The sequence below is a fragment of the Musa acuminata genome, chromosome BXJ1-11 (genome assembly GCF_036884655.1).
Source record: "Musa acuminata AAA Group cultivar baxijiao chromosome BXJ1-11, Cavendish_Baxijiao_AAA, whole genome shotgun sequence".
In the NCBI taxonomy this organism is placed as follows: domain Eukaryota; kingdom Viridiplantae; phylum Streptophyta; class Magnoliopsida; order Zingiberales; family Musaceae; genus Musa; species Musa acuminata.
The window spans coordinates 30,599,975-30,614,943 of NC_088337.1; the positions used below are offsets into that span (position 1 = coordinate 30,599,975).

A 14,969-nucleotide genomic window follows, 5' to 3' on the forward strand; every position below is an offset into this window, starting at 1 on the left:
AGTGGCATTAATATTGCAGTCACAAAGGATGCGTGGAAGATCTGGGGGTATAGTCACCGCCCGGTGCGAACGTCTTGCGTACGTCCAGCATACCAGATCTGTGACCCTGGGCCCGATTGTACGCGCAAATCTTGATGCCGCTACCAAGTCATCCATCAGATCAAATCGCATCAGACCAGCAACATCAAGCTGATTCGATTTCGAATCCGGCCCGTAATTACTTTCGAGAGCAAGCCGTCTTTCTAATTTGAGACCAGTCAACATGAGCCCAATAGATTTGATTCATCGGTTCGATCTCGATTCGAGATTCGGATCTGCTTTCATAAATCGAGTTCTTGAGCCACATGCGACTAATCTACTCGTATATGCATTGGATATCTACTGCTTGCTGTTTCCATGCGGTTTTGTCGACAGTTATAAGTGCTTTAAAGGATCTTAATATCGGAGAAATAATTATTATTATTATTTGAATGGAAAGCTTGGGCCCCACCTAGATCGAGACAGATAGGAAACCACAAGACGCAAGTCACAGAAAAGTAGTGAAATCATAAGGATAGGATGGTTTTATTTGATAAATAAATAAATAAAATCAAAATTCCCTTCTGATAAACCGTGGCATATGAATCTGCCGGTCGAGTCAGCCGCGGAACTTTGAGGGATGATGAAGTGGCATCCAAATGGGCAAAGGCAGAAAAGAAATTCACCGTTCACGTGGCTAAGGGTGAAGACATGGACGGCCAGGATCACTTAGTCCCTTTAGGAATCTTTAGATTCGTATATTATACTCACCCATGAAATTTTGCATGACTCGGTCCGCCAGTGTGCGGATCCCCGACCTCAATGGAGGTTCCCATTTTGGTCTAACAGCCATCGGTTTGCACCTGCACCTTTCATCGAGTGACGAGGTAGGGTTTCCGAGTTCCTCCTCGGTGGCATCCAAGAACGGAAAGGGAAGCGGGGAAGAACACCAAGGGAACCCTCGAACCGCCGGCGGCCCACCTTCGGAATCGCAATCGGTTTCGACATGGCCGAGGCAGTAAACCCCCATACACGAATCCGAGATGCTCGGGGGGCGACGGACAGAACCACCCGCCCCATCCACCTCTCGAAGTAACAGGAGGAGATGGAGAGAGATTAAAATCCTAAGAACAGATATTATCTTCCATTTATAACTGTTTTCAGCTACCTGGAGAGGTCTGTCTGGTGAATTTTGTGTAATGAACATTGCATCCTTAATGTGCATTGCCTTGTCTGAATCTGTTATTGCTCGTCTTGAATGTAGATTCATGAAGATTGCATAATATGGAACCAGAAAGGTGAATGGTATGCCAATATCTTTAATGGAAAATAAATTAAAAAATGATGTGCATGTCTTCATAGGTGAATATATCTGTTTGAACTCTTTTTTTACTTCAAAACTGACTAGTATCTATTATGCATAACATCTTCTTGTACCTATATACTGAGTTTGAACATCCAACATGTTCTGTTGTATGATTAATACTTGTTTGTGGTTCCTTCTGGTTTTCAAAAGAAAACTTACTTCACTGGTGTTCCCAATAATTAGATTATAATGTAAGCTGTTAATCTGTACATCAAGAAAGCATGGCCACTTAATGATCCTCTTGTTGGGCACGGCTGGATGTGCATAATTCATGTGTTGTTCTGCATTTATACTCGTATGTGTAAAGTTCTATCTTTATGTGCACCGCACACAACTTAGCTTAGGGTAAGCCTTACAGAGTTGACATTCATATGTTGTTAATTGCAATTTCTAGTTTACGTGTCTAATGTTTCATTTGTTCTGTTTTCATGCACTTGTAGACTGCTGTTATTCCGATTCGTGCAAAAGAGCTAGGTGAAAAAGGGCTGCACCTGGTGGCTATGGCTTCTAGAAAGAACCCTATGTCATGTGCCTGTTTATGGGGGTTTATTGTGCAGTCACGGTTGTACGAGTCTTCTGTTATGATGCTGAACCTGAGATGCCTTGGCATTGTGTTTGATCTTGATGAAACACTTACAGTTGCTAATACCATGTGGTCATTCAAGGACCAGGATCAGTGCTCTTCAATGAAAAATAAGTAATGAAACAGATCCTCCGCACATTACCAGCATGTTAGCAGAGATTAAACATTCCCAAGATGATAAATTGATCATGAAACAATATGCAGACAGTGACCAGGTTGTTGATAATGGTAAGGTGTTCAAGGTTCAGTCAGAGGTGGTCCTACCTTTGTCTGATAGCCATCAATTGATCACACGATCAGTAATAAGGTTACAAGCAAAATACCATCATTCTGACATGTGTAAATCCATCGGTATGTTGTTTGCCTTGTTTTTTGCTGCAAGTTATAACCAATAACCGGTGTGTTCCTTTCCCTTGTTTTCCCTGCATAGAAGCTTCATATCTCACTTCTATGCTATTTTTCTGCCAGATGTCTGGCAAGAACATGATTAAGATTACAAATAATTTATGGTAGCTACTAAAGTTCTGTGGAAGTGTAATTTGCTTTTGAAACATTTATAAATGCTTGTCAACTTTGGAGCTTTGTGATTATAAATGTCAACATGTCTACTCCACTAGGTTGTTAAATTTTGATGCTTTAGTTACTCTTAATTTCTATTGTTACTCTTAATTTCTATTACTTTACACCACAGAGAATTCAGTAATGCCATTTTTCTCTATACAAACTAAAATTCTTCTTCTGAATGAAGTTCCTTTCTTGTTTTGTCTTAATTATTATTAACAATATTGAATTAATGTGGATAAAATTTTATTCATCTTTAGATGCGAGATACAAGTGTTCTTGTACGATTAAGGTTTGCATGGGAGGACCTAAGGAGCTATCTAACAGCAAGAGGTTGCAAGAGGTATATGTTTGCGCAATGTCTGAAAGAGATTATGCCTTTGAAATGTGGAGGCTTTTGGATCTAGAGTCAAGCTTGATCAACTCGTTGAAACTTCTTGACCGCATAGTGTGTGTTAAATCAGGTATGTCATATATTTATCTTTCTGCTATATGTTGCATGATATAATTTATTGGTATGTTTTAAATATCTCGACAATGCTTCTCTAATGCTTAAGTCAATAAATGATCAGGATGATTCGAATAGTTTTTTTGGATAAAAACTTGTGTTGGAAACGTACTTGGGAAGCCTTTTTATAGTAGGCCTTGACTGTCATTACCTTCGCAAAAGACGTTGACCATAAAGCATGTGGTGAGCCTTTCTTGGACTTAATTCTAATTGTGGTGCGCTGAATCCAGGACATGGTAATGTTTGACCCATTATCCCATCCGATGCTAGTGGACGGTGGCGAGATGACAGTTACCTTGCGCTAAGATGCCAACCACCTGACGTTAAGGTGTCGGCCACCTGGCACCGAGGTGTTGGCCACCAGGCTCCTAGGTGTTAGGTGTTAGCCACATGGTGCTAAGGTGTCAGCCACCAAGCTCCTAGGTGTCGACTGCTTGATGCTGAGGTGTCGGCCATGTCACCATGCCTCTAACACTTGCCCCCCATTTCTTGGCTTGTTGAGCACAGTGAAGTCGGGTTAAGAAGTGTCCTTTGACAGGTTACCGACAATATGACATCGAGGTCGTATTGGATTCTGTATGTGTTCGATTGCTTCAGTTGTTTGCCACTTTGCCCTTTTATTACGCCTACAGATTGGTTTATCTGTGTAGGTCATCGAAATGTGCTATGAGCTGATTCGGCCTTATGTGTCGTCGAAGTGTGTTATAGGTCAATTCAGCCTCGTGTGTCATCAGATTGTGTTAGGGTTGATTTGGCCTCACGTGTCGTCGGAGTGTGCTATGGGTTGATTCAGTCTCGCACATTGTCATAGTGCACTATGGGCTGATTTGGCCTCATGTGTTGTCAAGCACATGCAACTGTACGTGTGAGGTCCCATTGTTGTGTCCATCGATGAGCATGTGACCTTGGTTGTTGCGTGTAACCTGGTAGGATCTATTTCTTAACATCCTGTCATAACGGGCCTAACACTAGGCTATGGCGCTCTATTGGCCACAAATGCTACGTGGGACCTCTATCACCCCCACTGCCTTCGAGTCAGCGTCGGAGAGGAGATGAGGTGACCACATCAATGGGTCAAGTTCCTCCTGTCCTAGCCATGGGGGAGCCCCTGAGGAGAGCCGAATATGATCGGTCCGAGGGGAGTCGGCATGAAGATCGTTTCCCCCAACAACGACAATAGCAACAGGCCCCACGATTCTCGCCATCGGCGGGCCCTTCGGCACCCCATGGCTATCTATTGGAGGTTTTAAGGGAGGCCGCCCAATGGAACCGAAGTATGTTGCACCCAGAGTTTGCCAAGGGCCTCTATGTAAAGCCAACTGAGGATCTAATGGTCGATGCGCACAAGCAGCTCATCATGTTAAGTGTTCAACCCGATGGCTTTTCTTTTTGTGTCCTTCTGATTCATTTCCTCTTACAAACTCATCACATCATGATGATGATGATCGATCAAGCTTGAGACTCAATTGCCATTGCTCATTTGATCAAGGAGAACGAAGAATTGAAGAAAGAGTCGGACGAGCTAAAGAATAAGGAAGCCGAGAGGGACCACTACTATGGCAAGTCGACCCAACTCTAGACTCGGGTTGATGAGCTCGGACACTAGATCGAGGCGATACGGGTCTTGGTCGTTGATCTCCGCAACCAAGTCGAAGTCTATAAGAGGTTGGTCGATGAGGTGAGGCTGACAGAGTCAGATTAGTGAGATGGCTTTGAAAGTCGAAGCTGAGGCTGATACACTAAAGGCTAAGGTCGGTGCCCTCCAACGTGTTGTGGAGGGGCTGACGAAGCAATTTGAGGAGGCTTGCTAATTGAAAATTGAGGCGAGAAGGGTTACTAAATACAAGGCCTCCCAGGGATTTGAGAAGGGGTTAACTCAAATTGGGGCTCAATGCATTTAACTTCGACTACAAACTCGTAATTTCCTGAGCGCGCTATGACCATCCTGATATTGCCCTCCCAAAAGACTCCATAGTTCCATGCCCAACAGATCATTAAGTATCCCTCATCGGTGCAGATGGAATTGGCGATCGTAGCTATGGATCTAGTGGAAGATGGTGATGTCGAGCCAGGTGAGGAGGTCGAGGGGGAACCTAGAGAGGCAGAGCCAATTGCTGAGGCTACTCCTCCCGACACTAAGGAGTCAACTGTGGAGCCTGAGGCTGCATCCCCACCCCTTGTCATGATCCCAATGGTCAATTGCCCCCCCCCCCGACTCCGAAATAAGACAGAGATCCTATCATAGGAGTCGAGCAGACTTGTTGTATGGTTTTGTTTCCTTTTGTTTTTGTTCATCTTTCTGTTAAGATGTTCCATTTTGATGCAAGGACTCCCAAGCATAATGTATATACTTTTATTAATTAAAGAAAACTTTTACAAAACCAGCTTGAATTTTCAATTGTGTGTACATTTGGACTTGTTCATGGATAACACTTCTTGAGATGGAAGGTATGCCAACTCCGAGGAACACCCAAGCCTCCCAAAGTTTATAGTCGGTAAGTCCCTGGTCGGACTTCTTCTAGGATGCAGTACGACTCTTTCGAGTTCGACGTGGGTTTCCTCCATCACTGACTTTCGTAGATCAAAGTCTCTTACTTTCAACCAACAATGTCGAACCTTTATATTGTATGACTTTGCCATGGACCATTTGTAAGCAAGGTTCTTCAAGTGGGACCTTGCTCTGACTTCATCGATCAGGTCTAGGTTTGTCTGAAGACCTAAGTCTGATAGCTCTCCATTGAAGGTTTGGGTTCGGACTATCAGCAGAATAAGCTTGGCTGAAACCACTGCTTTAGTTTTGTAGGCTAGGCCAAAAGGGGATTGTCCTGTTGAGACTTCTGGTGTGGTCCAATAGCTCCACAAGATACTCGAGAGTTTATCTACTCATGTGCCTTTAGCTTCGGTCACTCTCCTCTTTAGGCCCTCAAGAATGGCTCCATTAGTGACTTCAGTCTAGCTACCGAGCTAAATCTTAGCTTAATGCCAAAGGATTTGCAATATTCTTTGAACTTGGTGTTATTGAACTACATCCCTTTGTTGGTAATTATGATTCTTGGAACGTCAAATCGTAAGATTATGTTCTTCCAAATCAATCCTTCAACCATTTTTTTGAGATAGAGGCTAAGGGTTCGGTTTTGGCCCACGGTGAAATAACTAACTCCCATGATCAAAAACTTCCTTTGGCCTCAAGCTGGTGGGAATAGGCTCAAAATGTCCAACCCCCACTGGGCGAATGACCATGCCAAATCTGCAGGGGGTCAGAAATGTCACAGGGAGCCTATGGATTCAAGTATTACGCTGACATCTGTTGCAGCGTTACACATACTAAACAACATCTCATCTAAGGGTCGACTAGTAGTATCCCTATCGGAGGATTTTGAATGTGAGTAATCGGGCCCCAGTGTGTTCTCCATAGGTTCATGGATTTCAAAATGTACTCGAGCAACTTTTTCAGGGTGAAGACAGCGTAAAAGTGGTTGGGTTAACGATTGCCTATAAAGTACTCCATTTATTATACAATACCATGTTTGCTAGAGACCAAGGCCATTTGTTTCTTCAAGAAGTAATGTAGCCAAATCTGATTCAACTATCAAACGTGTGACTCTTATGTTGTGATGCCCACTGCATAAATTTTTTTCTGAATCCATAAATTGACTTAGTCTAGTTCTTCAAATTGTTTAAAACTCAATCCTGGAAGTTTCTGTAGATCAACCTTTAAAGCAATGTGATGCAATTTTTAGTGGATCTGTGTATTCAATATTCATAGTTTCTTCATTCTAAACAAAAAAAAATCGTGATCTCTAATAGTCTCTATTTTGGTTTCTACCCCATATTCTAAATTTCTAGACCTGTATTATGGTATAAACCTTTTGTTTGATACTATTTTGTTATTAAAATCACACAAACCAGTAATAAATAAAAACTGCAATTGCTTGATATCTTCGATTCCTTTTCTTTCATTCTCAGGTCACTATCGATAATGCCAAACAAGCATTTTAACAAAGAATTTTCATGGGTACCGAAGAGACTTCCATGAGGAGGATACTCCAAAACTGAAACTCCTGTGCCTTGATGACTACACTATAATCTGCCCTCCATGGTTCTGTTATGTATCAGAAGAGCAAGCCAGTTGGATTCTGGTAGGGAACTAAGAAAGATTGTTGACTCTTGATGCTGGAAAGGTTTTCAAAGGAGAAAGAGCTAAATCTTATCCATTTTCGGGCACAACCAGCAAATTATCTTCAGTAAATGAGCATTTGGTTGTACATATGTCATGGCACCACCTTGTTGCCTAATGATTGGGTGATTCCGTGAAGGAAATCAGTTACCTTCCCGGTCAAGAAGGTCATCTCCAATGCATTTGCCATTTGCTAAAAGCTGGTAAGTCGACTCGACTTGTCATTGCCAATTCCGTCACATGGCAGCTTCAGAAAGAAGGTAATAGCTTGAGTTGGTGCATGTTCTTGTAGTTCTTTGTGCGGTCAAGGATTACTCGACGTGATTGTGCTGTTGATCTTCACTCGAAGCAGCATGTTGATCTTCAATTGGCATGAAATTTTCAGGATGGATTGCTTCCTTTTGCTCCATAATCACCTTGGCGGACAGATGAACATTGTCTTGATATCTCGCAGTTGTGCATGGTTGAATATTAGATTCACTTGAAGCATCATGTCCATTTGCTCCATGATCAGTGTTGGGCACATCACTCTTGACATAACCTTACTGCTTATCATTCACTGCGAGGTAGCAACTCTGCAACCTGATCAACAAGGACAAATTGGCTCTGGTGGCTTCCGAGATGTGTAATCTGCTAGCCTGTGGCGGCTTTTCACCATCAGCAAACGATCAGCCTGTGGATTATAGATTTAAGTGATTACTTTTGCTGCTAAACTCACGGAGGGTTAGCTTTCTTTCGTCCTGTATAGAGACCATGGCAGGGCAATAGATGTTTAGCTGCTGGATATCTTATGCTGGAACAATTTGGTAGAAACATCAAAAGGTCAATGCAGCTGCATCCAAATCTCCCACCAAGCATTTATCACCAGTCAATCTACTTGTGGTTCACCCAAAGAAGGTCTCTTTTGTCTGTCAACTCATGGTTTATCGATGAGTCCTTCACAGGGACAGATCGACTGTGGCAGCTGCGGCCAGAGGAAGAATGAGGTGGTTGGCAATGCCGGCGATATGGCTTGTCCGATGTGGTGAGGTTTTGGACAACATGATCCACTCAGGTTCAGTGAGAAACAATGATCTTTATTGCTTTCCTAAATCTCCTTCCAGCGTCTGCTAATATGTGCAATTTTCTTGCAGCATTCACATTTTGTTTCTTTTGTACAGAATAAAATAAAAGAATGGTGGAGAGAGGTTTCACAAGAACACCGTAACCCTAAAACATGGTTGCGGTCATAAGAAAAAGGGAAAAAAAAGAAGAAGGAAGATTACCAAGGAGGACCGATCATCCACCATCTTTAGCTTCTGCTTTATTGTACACTTAAGAAGAATCCTTGCTGTGGTGAGATCTCTGAGTTGCTGGATTGGTACACTCTCTTGCCATTATATGTCACAGATCTCTGCCAAATATCCAACTATCTGTACACAAAACTACAGTGGAAGTAATGAGTATTGTTCCAAGGCTGCTGAACAAAAATCATGTCAGAAATTGAAAGCTGAAATTCTGGAAAGTTCTAATTTCGCCACATTGACTTGCAGTGACAATCACCAATCCCCAGGCTGATGTATTTTGCACCGGCATGCATCTGCCGAAAAGATCACCGTCACTCTGAGGGCTCTGCCTAAGGGTCATGAGCTCTTCGGGCCAAGTCGCAGAAACCCTATCAGAGGAGTGACTTGAATTTGGAGTGAGAATGTTGTTTTTCTGTTGACACCCAATGGTAAGGTAACCATGAGAAGATGAACGATGATGTCCATTGGCATCTGATTCCTCATTAAACACAAGCTGTTCACTGGAGTGAGCTCTGTTCATCCTTTCCGTTCCAGTGCTTGGCCAAGGAATAGCCATTGTGACACCCTGGCAGTGGAAATACTCGTAAGACCGCGTGACACTTGCAGGAGTTTTGCTGCGGCTTGGTTGCAACTGGTTATCATATCTCCATACATATACATGAGAATCCTCACTGGCACAGATAACATATTTGCCATTGGCAGTCCAGTAGGCTGAGATTTGGCTGCTTGTGTTGCGAAACCCTGAAAAAGAAAGAGAGGATATGATGAGTCTCTAATAACAATTTAAAGAGCAAAGGACAGATTTTTGCCAGTGGCAGTCAATAGAAATAGAGCATTGTCTAGATCAAATTGGAATTAATTTACTCCTGTATGCACAAAATGAACTCCTTGGATCACTGCTGTCTTTACCATACTGGACGAAGCCTATAATCGACAAATTTCAATGAGGTATGCAATTATGCACAAATTACAGAAACGAAAGCACCTGGATTTGGTTGCTAGTAATTTGATCTATGGATAATGTCATTGGAAAACAGAAAGAAAAGTTCTTCTGTGCTCTAGTGCAAGTGCATCCAAAGGACAAGGGATTAAGAATGTATGATCTTATCCATTTACGGTGTTCTTGCCTTAGAAGCAGGTGAAGCAGTAAAACGATCCTACAGAGCGATAATTGTTGTGCACATAAGTTCCACTCTCCAAAGTTGATAAAAATAGAATGCTGTGATATAAATGTAGGCCATACATGCTTCTAAAAGGGTCATAATTTGGAAATATCTACCTTTAAATTTGTGGATAAGTTCCTCATTAGCGATTATCCGGACTCGTGAATCCGCAGATGTAACTAGCACCTTTGAGGAGCCCCCTGGAGCAAACTGTTAATCAAGCTGGTGAGCTTAACAGTATCGATTACAATGGCATTTAAAAAGAAAGATGAGATGGGGGAGCTCATTACTATGGGAGCTCCAACCAAGGTGTTCAAAGAGGTTTGAAATGAATAATTATATATGTGTGTATGTATATGTGTATGTGTATGTGTATGTATATGTATACATATATATATATACATTTTATGATGAGGATATGCAGTGATGTGTATAAATTAATGAAGAAATTTATACAAATCAATAAAAGGATTGTTAATTAATGATAAAAAAACAGATTTATACTTGATATGATAGAACAAGGCTAAGCAAGGGGTGAGGATAAAGAGCCATGGTGACGAAGGAAGAGTGATAAACATAAGTTGATATTTTTTAAATTAAAGAAGAATACCCTCCTAAATTGGAATAATTATAATCCTAAAAACTAAATTATTGATGAAATGGTTCGATTTAGGTTCATTTCGAGTTCGGTTCTATTTTTCCATTCGATTTGAATAACGATACTCAAACTTAACACCTTAGAAGTAAAAAAAGAAAAAAAAAGGATAATGCAAATACCTGGAACCCAGTAATTTTCTTGTGTGCGGCCTTCTTTTTCTTGTTTTCTAGGTCGATTCGTCTTTTTTCGATAAGTCTGTTATCTGAACAAAAGAGATTTATATAAATAATAAGACCATCAAAAGGATTAAATACAAGAGATAGGGCAATCTTAAATAGGGTGTGATGTTGTGTGCTCCATACCAGATGTATCATACAAGTAGCAACTCCCCTTATGTGAACCAACCAGAGCAGCCTTCATGAATAACAAATAACACAATGAAATCTAAGTCGTCAACTCATCCACACTCATACAACAAGGTGGAACCTTTAGTGTCAAGTATGTTACCTGTCCATCAGGAGAGAAACAAGCAGCAGTGACCATCTCATGCAAATCATTCCAATCAACAACTTGAGGGTCAGGAATACTCCATATCCGGACCTTCTCATCCAGGGATCCACTGATGAAATACCTGTCATCAATAGGATTGAACTGGATGCAAGTCACTGCATCAACACAATTTAAGAAGAATCATGAAGACATTAGGTAGTCCAGGAAGCAAGCATACCCAAAAAAAAAAAAAAAAAACCAAAGTTACCATAGTCACTATGTGTGAATATTTTCAAACAGGAATTGCTAGACATGTGCCATAGTCGAACAGTCTTGTCCATTGAAGATGACAGAAGATACTGCAAAGCAAACAATTTAAAATAATGACATGATCAACACTTTAAAACTTTTTACTGAATGTAACCTCCCTAGTCAACATTAAAGCTATCTAGGTGATAAGTTCTGCAAGACTGTAAATTTCAAAACAGTCCTAAGTACAGCAAAAGTTTCCATATGATTCAAAAACTATAAATCCTATCAAAAGTACTACCGAGGGCAGGCTTGGTATAATGATAAAATTACTTCTTTATGGGTTTAGGAGACCCACGGAAACAACCTCTTGATGTTTAGAAATACCTACTGGCTATTAAAATATTGGTATGAGCTAGAAAAAAAACTTTTAATTCTTCCTATAGAGTGTGCAATTCTCAGCATAATATGACATTCCAGATAGCAAGAATGCTCTATACTTTTAGCTAATTCTTTGTTGTTGTGTATCTTCTACAAGAACTGTTTTAGAAATCTTAAAATGGTTGTGCAAGCAGATCTTAGCCCACAAAGAGAAAAAAGATAGTGCTAAGACAGGAAGAAGGAAGTGGCAAAGAGAAAACAAAAGATGACGACGAAGAACTGATTAGTAGAGGACATAAAAAAGAGACGAAAGAAGGAAAAGGACTAAGAAAAATTCAACCACGATAGGCATAGATGCAATGAAAAAGTAGGAAAATAAAATATTTTCCATGAAAATAAGTTTCTTGGACTATAAGCATAAAGAAAGATATTGAAGTAACATATGTTGTCTGTATAAAGATATGTTGAAAAGACACATAAAAGTGAAGACATTCTCGTTTAATATTTCTTTAGAAAAAATAAAAAGGAAAAGTTCACTTCTTGTAAATACATAAAACAAGCACAGTAAAAAGAATTTTCAAGAAAAAGATTTTTTTTGTAAAATATTTGGTGCAGCAAAAAACAGCCTCATTGCTTTGTTGTACCAAAAATTGAAAATGCATCAGTTGTATGAAAAAGATAACACCATGTTGTTCCATATATCCGCATACGGAAGAATTTTAATGGGTCTTGAAAGAGCACAGTTAACTTGAACTAGAAGGCCATAACCCTTTTGCCTGTGATTGCACACTAAAAAGCCAACCTATAATAATACCATTCAAGCTTAATGTGAAAGCTAAATTTGTTTAGCTGAAAGCATTTTGCTATTGTAGAAATCTAGCATAATTACGCAGCCGAAAGAAACAAATCACATCTGTTCCTAGCAATTTGTTGAAGTCTGTTAGGATGATTCCTCTCAGCTATACATCGCTTTGATGCTTAAAATTCTGACCTGCACAATAGTACATGCTTGAAATATCCTAATTTTCTGAGAGAAACTTCATGGGTATATATATGCATTTCCCTCTAACTTTTCATTGTTTTCTAATTCCTAATGGTTCCATCAAGTTTCATGTTCTCATTCCATCAAACATAAACCCCTCAAAGTCCAGATATGTTTCTTTTGCTACCAAAGCCAATTATTCGGAGCACTGATATCCATTTTTAACGATTTAGGTTCAATTCCATTTCTTAACTCCATTTAGGTTGCATGTATCCAGAAAGACAGGACAGTATGATTTGATTCTTCATATTGCTCAAATCTAAGAATTGCAACTTTTGCTTCTATCATGGCATTTAAATACTGGAAATCACTCAAAATTATAGCATAACTATATTTACCTGTGATTTTGACCAAGAGAGATCAAGGACATCATCAGCATGGCCTCGGAAAGAACACACTGGTTTCTCCGACAAAGCAAACACAAGCTCCGGCATCATAACAGGGTCGGAGCTAACCGATTTCCGACCACCATGGAACTTTGCTATTATCTTCTTATCCCAGTGGCTCCCTTCAGCACCGGGCAACACTGATGTTGGATCTGGTGGACGATTACAGATTGACAAAGCAAAGGGTTTAGAATTCCCATTCTCCTCTGCCACTCTCAACGAGTCCCCCTTCGTATTGATCTCAGAAACTCCCCACACATGGATGTCACAGTCCTCTCCTGCACTAGCCAAGTACCGGCCATCCAAGCTGAACTTGATGCTCCAGATGGAACCATTATGCGCCTGAATCGCCTGACTCATGTACAGACCGCTGAGCTCCTTGTGGGACTTCCCGTACTGCCAAACCTTGACACGAAGGTCGAGACCATGCGAACCGTCCTGGCTGTGATCGGTAGCAGAGCTCGACCTTCTCCCTCCATTCTCAGACGATGTATCCTTCTCGTCGCCACTCCGACGGTCCTGATGGTGCCTTCTGGCAATTGTAGCTCCTGCCACGTTGCTGATGCGCCTGAGCCAACTTCCTATTTTCTTCGACCGCGTCCCTACCTTGGAGGCTCCATCGGCTCGCGGCCCGCCGCCAGACCCACGGTGCTGCCCGGTCGCCTCAACCTTCTGCCGCCTCATCAGTTCTTGAACGATGGGCGATCCTTCGACGCACATCTCAAACTCCTCCATCGTGAGCTGCCGGCCCGTCCCGACCTCCCTCAACTTGTTCCACATCCCATCCTGCCCAAACTCCTCCACCACGAACTCCCTCCCGTTGTCAAGATTCTTGATCAAGCACCTGTGGTCGTCGCCGCCGGAGAGCCTGACATTCACTGCGGACAAGGGCCGAGATCTCGAGGAGAGGGGGAGCTTGCGCGAGGCCAGCAGATTGATCGATCTCTGATGCGGCTGTTGGCGGGGGAGGTGCGGAGGGTCGGGTGTATCAACAGAGGAACAGTGTACGGGACCGTCGGAGGCGGCGGCGGGGCGGGCAAGGGCGGCGTCGCCGGCGAGGCCGAGGCGCTGGAGGAGGAGGCGGCGGCGTTCCGCGACTGAGGCGGGCTCGGAGGTCCAGACGTCGAGCGAGGGTAACAAGGACGGCGGGGGAGGGGAGGGACGGCGGGAACGGACTTCGTCAGCGTCGTCGTCGGAGGCGGAGGTGGAGGAGCAGGACGAGGAAAGGATCCGGTCCAAGGACTCGTAGAACTCCTCTTCTTCCTCTTCCTCTTCCTCTTCCTCTACCTCCTCCGCCACCGCGTGGTTGTCCGTCATACCGGCATTCCAGGTGGCGATAACGCCGCGACGCTCCAAGCGGTTTGGCCTCCGCGGAGTTATATAGAGAAGAGAAACGGGTCGACGTCGTCGCCAAATATATTAGTATTTAATATTATATCATTTTTAAATAAATCAATCAAAAATATTTTAATATTATTACAATTTTAAATAAGTTAATTAAACGAATCATATATACAATTATAAATCCTAATATTTTCCTTGGAATTTTATTAATGTCATAAATAATTTTTTTTCGGATTGTTCGGATAGGTTTCGATATGTCAAAATTTTAAGTGATATATTTATTATATGTATCCTCTAAAAAAGAAATTATGACATAGTAAGAGTGTTGTATATTTTTTATTATTTTTAAATATTTATTTAGATGTTAAATAAATAAATAAAAAAAAACACAAATAATGCCAAAGAAATGTGGCCACCTCTCTGTTTCTCATCATCTCCACCTACAATGTTGCTGATATTTTATAGAGACAAAGAAAAAAAAGAACAGTGATAATCCCATGTTATAAGATTGGATTTGCTTGATTTAACCTATTAATATGACAACTACTAAACACTCATGGATTGATCTTGCCGGATTTGGTGGTACATTTGCTCTGGTTGATGGCTTTGCACAAACTCCTCGGATCGAACTATCTTATTCACAGAACAGAGTTTTCACTATAGATAAAGAGTTAAACCATGACAAACACTTATGATTGATCAATTAGCATCTTGTAAAGTTGAGGAAGGTGTGAGTAACTTTAATAGAAAAGTGAAGGCAGAGACAAAAAAAGGTTTACAGTAAAAAGAATCAAAATTTGTGAGATGTGATATCAGAG

The 14,969-nt window shown here is 41.5% G+C and overlaps 2 protein-coding genes across 11 annotated transcripts; one reads left to right on the top strand and one right to left on the bottom strand.

The window, feature by feature from the left end:
- The first annotated feature begins 811 nt into the window (after positions 1 to 811).
- On the top strand, positions 812 to 8,267 carry LOC108951749 (RNA polymerase II C-terminal domain phosphatase-like 1). 9 transcript variants are annotated; one of them, XR_010481338.1, is made up of 6 exons: positions 812 to 1,194; positions 1,283 to 1,323; positions 1,825 to 2,318; positions 2,789 to 2,992; positions 7,003 to 7,473; positions 7,599 to 8,267. XR_010481338.1 is itself a non-coding variant. In XM_065090818.1 (5 exons), exons 3-5 carry the CDS (start codon positions 2,114 to 2,116, stop codon positions 7,014 to 7,016), a joined length of 423 nt encoding a protein of 140 aa, XP_064946890.1. In that variant the 5' UTR covers positions 812 to 1,194; positions 1,283 to 1,323; positions 1,825 to 2,113; the 3' UTR covers positions 7,017 to 8,267. The 9 variants fall into 9 exon arrangements, 6 of the variants coding, with proteins under 6 accessions (XP_064946890.1, XP_064946896.1, XP_064946893.1 ...); XR_010481337.1 differs by having other exon boundaries at positions 7,003 to 7,416; positions 7,506 to 8,267; XR_010481339.1 differs by having other exon boundaries at positions 7,003 to 7,416.
- LOC135597616 (uncharacterized) lies at positions 6,949 to 14,176 on the bottom strand. Of its 2 annotated transcripts, XM_065090816.1 has the most exons (7): positions 12,760 to 14,173; positions 11,018 to 11,108; positions 10,768 to 10,925; positions 10,623 to 10,674; positions 10,440 to 10,522; positions 9,779 to 9,872; positions 6,949 to 9,240 (listed from the first exon to the last, which is right to left on the bottom strand). In XM_065090816.1, the coding sequence occupies exons 1-7, from the start codon at positions 14,122 to 14,124 to the stop codon at positions 8,684 to 8,686; spliced, it is 2,400 nt and encodes a 799-aa protein (XP_064946888.1). In that variant the 5' UTR covers positions 14,125 to 14,173; the 3' UTR covers positions 6,949 to 8,683. The 2 variants fall into 2 exon arrangements, with proteins under 2 accessions (XP_064946888.1, XP_064946889.1); XM_065090817.1 differs by lacking the exon at positions 9,779 to 9,872 and having other exon boundaries at positions 8,865 to 9,240; positions 12,760 to 14,176.
- Positions 14,177 to 14,969: the final 793 nt, after the last annotated feature.